The sequence below is a fragment of the Teleopsis dalmanni genome, chromosome 1 (genome assembly GCF_002237135.1).
Source record: "Teleopsis dalmanni isolate 2A chromosome 1, ASM223713v2, whole genome shotgun sequence".
In the NCBI taxonomy this organism is placed as follows: Eukaryota; Metazoa; Arthropoda; class Insecta; order Diptera; family Diopsidae; genus Teleopsis; species Teleopsis dalmanni.
In genome coordinates this window covers 224721549-224728975 of record NC_051846.1, presented here as the reverse complement: position 1 = coordinate 224728975, position 7427 = coordinate 224721549, and the positions used below count along the sequence as shown (strand labels likewise).

General features: G+C 31.4%; 2 protein-coding genes across 2 annotated transcripts; one reads left to right on the top strand and one right to left on the bottom strand.

Annotated features, from left to right (window-relative positions):
* The first annotated feature begins 44 nt into the window (after positions 1 to 44).
* LOC119667851 lies at positions 45 to 555 on the top strand. Its single transcript, XM_038077191.1, has 2 exons — positions 45 to 340; positions 412 to 555. The coding sequence occupies exons 1-2, from the start codon at positions 58 to 60 to the stop codon at positions 531 to 533; spliced, it is 405 nt and encodes a 134-aa protein (XP_037933119.1). The 5' UTR covers positions 45 to 57; the 3' UTR covers positions 534 to 555.
* Positions 556 to 2880: 2325 nt separating this feature from the next.
* LOC119667850 (glucose dehydrogenase [FAD, quinone]-like) lies at positions 2881 to 4981 on the bottom strand. The gene is made up of 3 exons (XM_038077190.1): positions 4291 to 4981; positions 3379 to 4221; positions 2881 to 3322 (listed from the first exon to the last, which is right to left on the bottom strand). The coding sequence occupies exons 1-3, from the start codon at positions 4963 to 4965 to the stop codon at positions 2960 to 2962; spliced, it is 1881 nt and encodes a 626-aa protein (XP_037933118.1). The 5' UTR covers positions 4966 to 4981; the 3' UTR covers positions 2881 to 2959.
* Positions 4982 to 7427: the final 2446 nt, after the last annotated feature.

The window sequence follows — 7427 nt, the reverse complement described above, 5'->3', positions numbered from 1 at the left end:
AAATTAACAAATTTTTTGCATTGCAAAGTGCAGTATAATTTGAAACGTGCAGCAAGAATGTCGCGTAAAATTTCGATCGCGTTCAACGGTATTTTAGTCGCCTTCTTGTTGGTGACTGCGAGTGAACTGCCCAATGCGGAAGCACAAATCCCAATACAGGAAACTCTGACCAACATTAGAAATAGTTTGGAATATTTTTTTTCGCAACCAAATCGTGATCTAAATGGCGCCTTAAGTTTACTTAATCCTAATGAATTGACAGAGATTCCAGCAATCAGAGTCACACAGCCAACCACGGAAGCGTCGACAATTACCGTCGGTACGGTAACTTCTCAAACAGGTAAACATGTGATTTCAGTAGTGTTGTGGACGTACTTGACCCAGTTGCGTGCTATATTTTGTTCTTTACAGATGCAAATGTGAATTCCGTAGTACCACAAATTACTAGCTTTGCAGCTGCTGCTGGTAGAATGGAGTTACCAGCGCCAATACATTTTATCAGAATGACCATGAATAGTGGCTTGAGACGATAAATTATATATATATAATTCATGTTTTGAGATTAGTAGAATTTTTAGTTCAATAATAAAAATTAAAATAATGTGTAATAAAATCTATTTTATTGAGTTTTAAAATAATATTGATACTAATAATAATAGTGTTGCAGTTAAACTATAGAAAATTGTTATTTCAAATAAGTTCTGGTAAAATACTCTAAAATGTGGTAGAGTAAGTAACAGTTCGAATTTTAATATGTGTTCTCTTTAAAGCGTACGATCTTAAGATATTACCCTCCTAAGGAGTTGATGGAAGAAAATAGAGGAAGCGAAGTTCAAATCGAAAAAACTATGTTCTATAAAATAGAAGATAATGTATGTCTTCAAAACTTATATATCAAAGAAAGAAAAAAACAGAGAGAACCATAGAGATTTAAATGTATGGTTTTTCGATTGGTAAATCTAGGACAATTTTTTCAATCAAGATGCTCTTTTAATGCAGTTTTAGTTATTTCGATTGGTAATATTCGATTGGTAAATCTGGGATTTAATATTCGATTAAATAGGATTATTATATCTTAACTATGTAATAAATAGCTGAGTTATAAAAGTCCTATACAGATTTAAACACTGTTGTATGATTGTACTTAACATATCTAAAATATGAATCATTGCCAATGATAATTTATTAAAATAAATGAAAAAAGTTAACCTGTCTAGTTAAAGTTAGTGATTTTGATTAGATCTTTGCTGCTTTATGAATGGTTTGGATTTTCCATCATATGTCGTTGGCGTTTGTCATTTTCAGTCCATTTCTAGACATTACATTATCAGATTGAGAGGTATCAGTATATAAGCGCTTTTTTAGTAAATTATATGATTAATAAATGAATTTTGAATTAATTATAATAATTATGCGCTTATTCTTTAAATCAAGGCTTATAAGCAAACTAATTTCTTTATTATTTAACACTTAAGCAGACATTAAAAATAAATGTAACTTCTGTAAACTTCAATGTATCTTTAAAAATTCTAAAATTTTTCAAAATATTTAGAGTGATTTGGTTCCTACAATAAAATCATTAATACTAGAAGTGAATACTACATATTACTTTTATTTATTTTAATGGAATAAAAGCTTAAGAAATGCATCGATCATGTTTTATAATTTAATAAAAGAAAAGTCTGAGAAAAACACTGATTGTGTATGAAAAAAACAGAAATTTAAGCGGATTATTTAGACACTCTTAATCCATTGCGAATCAACCTTGAGAGAGCTAATCGCTATATCTGTTATTCTCTTACTAGTTGATTACTTCCCTATTCATTTATTCCATTGTGTGGTTAACACATAAAATTTTTACATCAACGTAAAACAAAAGAAAAATGACATTTATTTTAATTTTTATATATATTTAAGCTAATAATATTATTCACTAATAATGTACATATAAATAATAAACTAATAAGAAAATTAATAATTAAGTTCAATTTAAGTACAACATTAATAGGATTGTATATATGTATATTAAATTTAAATATTCGAAGTTTACATTATTGGTGTTCAAAAACTTTGAGTACCGAAAGCTTTTCCCTTGAAAGTGTAAGTAATTTGCACTTAGCAACTCAAGTTATTTAAGAAGAAGAAACATAGGGCTATGTTATGTAGAGTGTCTTGCGCTCGTCAAACTGGCTCTCTTGACCGAATTTGAACCGACATATTGTTTTTACTCTCACCCTACTTCTCTGACAATAAATATACCTTTCAAAATCAAAAAGATGAAAGAAATTCAATGGTTCCTTTTTCAACCTCTATCTCAGTTTGTACATTGAGCATTGAACGTAATGTATATATAATACTGTAAATATGTCAACTTATGAGACAATAATAATAATAATATCAGTTATAATTGAAATTTCTTTGACTCATGTGGAGAGGAATCCCAATGACTTTTTCAAGTTCAATTATAGTTTGATAAGTTTTATATGCTTTGTTCAACTATTCAAGAATTGATATAACCAAATTACTATAAAAAACCAATACTTAATTTAAACATTATTTTTGAGGTAAATCCTTATATATTTTTGTATAAAACAAAATTCTTTATTTTAAAATTAAAAAATTTAATATAACAAATATCGTTAACTATTCAATTTGTTTTGCAATAAACGCAATTCAGATATTTATATTAATTTCATCTAATTTATTTTGTCGTCTATATATGAATTTATATAAACACCATAAAAAATATATAAAAGCATTCTAATAATTTGCATATTTCAAATATTAATTTAATATTATCGTGACCTAATTTGTACATATTAGTTACTTTTAAGCTTAAAATTGATACAGTATATCTAGCATATTTCTATATGTAATGTATATAAGCAATAAAATAAAAATCATTATTTATACTATGAAATTGCAATTTAAAACGTTGCTAGTAATGAAACCAAGCCAATTAAAGCCAATCCTCCTTAATCATGTCAGCAGCCTTTTCAGCAATCATCAAAGTAGGTGCATTAGTATTTCCCGTAGGGATAGTCGGCATTATACTTGCATCGATAACACGTAGTCCTCTTATACCGTAAACACGTAATCTTGGATCAACTACTGCAAAGGGATCGGTTGGAACACCCATTTTACAGGTGCCTACTGGGTGATATATTGTTTGTGTGTAAACACGTGCTATACATTCCCAAAATGCATCACTCAAGTACTCCGTATCTGGACAATTACGCCATTCGTAAATATTTAAGGTAGCATTAATGTGCAACATAATTGCAGTTTGTGCTATTTTGTGTGAGAATTTAAGACCTTCTACCTAAGAAATAAAAAAACTGACTACTTGAAACAGATTTTTATTAAATTAGCACTTACCATTACAGCCATATCAATTGGGTGATCAAAATAATTCGGAAAAATTTTCGGATGATCTTTTGCATCTCTAGATTGTAATTCAATTCTACCTCTACTTTTTGGGCGCATTAGCAGTGGCGCAATAACGAATGTATCCTTATATACTATAGGTTCAAATGCGTCGACAAAGTTTTCTAGTGAAACGGAAGCACCGCGCCGTCCAACCAATCCGCCATCTACTCCGTAACCATAACTGCCCATAAATACTTGCACATCTGGCCAATCCACTTGCGGATCTTGATATTTAGTATTTATAAAACCCATCACTTCACAAACAGCCATTGCATAAAAGAAGCCAGTAGATTTGAATAAGAAATTTTCCACAGACTTAACTGTCAACATTTCTGGAACTATAAAGGACAGTCTGTGTCCAGTGACATGATTGTCTATCGTGTAAGTAGCACCAGAACATGAAACATGATCTTGCAGATTAATACCAACGCCAGGTGCATTACGTATTACATTAATGTCATGTGCTTCGAGTTGTTCTGCCGGTCCTACACCTGATAGCATTAACAATTGTGGACTAGCAATACTACCAGCAGAAAGTATTACTTCATGTGTAGCATGTACAACATACCGTAAGCCATAACGTTCAAACACAACCCCTTTCGCTTGTCTTGTATGCGGATTTATTATAATTTTATTAACAAATGCCCTAAGCAAAATATCCAAATTGGGGCGTCGCCACACAGGGCGCAAATAGGCTTTATTGGCACTACAACGTAGACCATCGCGCAAAGTGGCATGAGGCACTGCAAAACCAGTCTGACTACGTCCATTGAAATCATCAAAAGGATTTAACTAATTTGTTAAAATTTACATTAAAAATATTATTTCTTGCATTTAAATATTTTATAGACACAAACTTACCAGATTTAGTTCCTTAGCTGATAGTAAAAAGACGTCCAATAATGGTGATGGAAATCTATAGTTCTCTATAGTAAGCGGACCGCCACGATTATGAAACTCATCATTTTCAAAACCTGGCACTCGCATATCTTCCAACTTAAGAAAATATTTAAAAATTTCATCATAACTCCAACCAACATTACCCGAATCAGCCCAATTGTCATAATCACGTTTATTACCGCGAATATACATCATAGCATTTATAGCACTACAACCGCCCAATACTTTACCACGCGGCCAAAAGCATCGTTCATACTGATGTGCTAAACAGTAACGTTCTGACGGTTCAGTTCTATATTGCCAGTCCCATGGACTATGTTGATAAACTGGATACATTTGTGGTAACTCACCAAGAAAGGGTTCATCACCACCAGCTTCCAATAGTAAAATATTCCACTCTGCTACTTCGGAAAGTCTGTTAGCCAGTACACAACCCGCTGAACCACCACCAACTATAATGAAATCATATGTTTTTCGCAAATGTTCAATTCTTGTTGGACGTACACGATTTGGACGATCGACTATATCGGGTCTGTATTGTAATACTCCTTCATGTAACATAACCAGAAACACAGCACTTGGTGCTACAGTAGCAAATAATCGCCACAATGTGGCCATCGTGTCAAGCGTCAACATTTTTATCAATATTTCTGAATGGGAAAACTGATACAGTCTGCAAGTAACACCGAAACCGAACTGGTCTGTTGAAGAGTTTATTTTTTAAATTGAGCTTCTCATTATAATATTTTAGTAAATTTTTCAAAATTATTTCTCACTTTTTGACAAATTTACTCAATATAATTGCAATATCGGTAATTTTGTACAAAATACTTTTAGCAGAAATCAGCAAAATTTAAAAAACTGTTTTTATTGTCATTCACGTTGTCTTGTTTACATTTTTTCGAACTAATTTTCGGCATTACAAAATTTTAACCTATGTGTACACCTGATTTAATAAAAAAAAAACTTCAGTTACATTTTCATTCATTCAAAGACAGTTCTATTGTCTTTAAGTAGTGACTTCTTCAAGGTGATGGAACTTCCACTATTGTTATGTTATTGTTATCTTATTATCTAAAAACCTTTATGTTATTTATCTTTAAATCTCTAAGAATTTTAATTTATACATTATATATTACTATTAATTTACATTATATATTACTATTAATTTACTATATATCATTACTATATTACTATATATATTATATATTACTAGATAACCCGACAAACGTTGTTTTGCCTTATAAATTATTTCTAGTTTCTAGATAAATTCTAGTGTAGACAAAAAGTAATTTACTTATTATAAGTGTGTAAGTATGTGGTATATGCATGAAATAGGCATGGAGCGCTATGAACGAAAAGGAAAATAAAAATAACAAAAGCCAAACAATATTATTTTTAAGTTATTATAGTTTATTTATTAAATTATTAATTTAAAATCAATAGATTTGTATGATACCAAGTTCTCTGGCAACAACTGTTGTATCTTCAAATTTAAATTGTCTTGGATTGACTGTAAATAATAATAATGATAATGGGCCAGTAACATTAACCAACAACAGTCGGAGATAAAAGCACTCAGTGTGTCTTGGATTAACTGTAAATAAGCGTTCGATTTAAATAAATTGAGACATGCATCAACTGCTGAAACTTGCTTGCGGGGCATCCATTTATTGTTTGAGCCCATGTGAAACAGCGTGGTACTTGTGAATAGAGTAATGTTCTTGCAAAGGCACCAAAATCATCCGTACTATTACACAATTCAAAAAATGCAGTGAGTGTAGATTTAGGTGGATTTGTACCACGATCAATCACTGTCTCGTTCGTGAAAAATACACGCTGACCGTTTTCAAGATGGACGACTAACTGAACAGCTGCTAGATCCCGTTCATGAATTAGAAAACCGAAGATACGCCAAGCAGCTTTATTGGTGCTGATGTACCGACCAATTTGGTAGAGCATAATTTCACCGTTTTTGTTCATTGAAGCATTTACATTAGTATTTTCTACTCTAAACACAGCTATATCACTGCCTTTATGGACGTACTTATATATTTGATGCTCTTCACAGAACTGCAAAACTCAACATTAATATGAGCATTGTATGTCTTGCTTAGCAGAGGCGAATACGGCACCACCCACCATTTTCCCCCATTATCGGGATTTCTTCGACGATATATTGGATATCCGTCGGTATTTGTTATAGTATCATTAGTGAAATCTTTAGAAAAATTTTTAGTACATTTTCCATCTACCATGCAAGGCGAAGACGAAGAAACGAAGTGGATGTAAATTTATGTCAAAAAAATAAAAATTTTTTGTTAAAGCAATAAGGATATTTTTGCTGGGTAGGGACTCCCTAATCACTTTAGCGGTATGAAAAATAGATAGTAGCCGATTCTCAGACCTACTGAATACGCCTATAAAAATTGGTAAAAATCGGTAAAGCCGTTTCGGAGGAGTACGGTAACTAACATTGTGACATGGAAATTTTATATATAAGACCACAAACAGACATCGTTTGGCCTTGTGACTTATTGATGGTCTTTGCAAATGCCAATCTAATAGAAAATTGAACGCATTTGAATTAAATTGGCTTGTCTGTGAGAATCATTAGAATTCGTGGCAATAAAACTTTTTTTCGGAACTTGCCATTCAAAATGGTGGCTTCGATAATGTTTGTCATCAATTTTTTAATTACCAATCGCGTACTATTGTACTATTGTATTGTATGTGTACATCTGGAAATACGCGGTCAATGAGAACATTTTGGGAATCAACGATAGTGCAGAAATTAGGGGGCAGTTTTATGAATTCAGTATTTTCATAGACAACTTTTCATATCATAGCAAGTTTTCTTTTTTAAAAATATAAAAAAATTTATGTCAAAAAAATAAAAAAATTTTTGTTAAAGCAATAAAGATATTTTTGCTGGATAGGGACACCCTAATCACTTTAGCAGTATGAAAAATAGATAGTAGCCGATTCTCAGACCTACTGAATACGCATATAAAATTTGGTAAAGATCGGTAAAGCCGTTTCGGAGGAGTACGGTAACTAACATTTTGACAATGTTAATTTTATATATAAGATATATA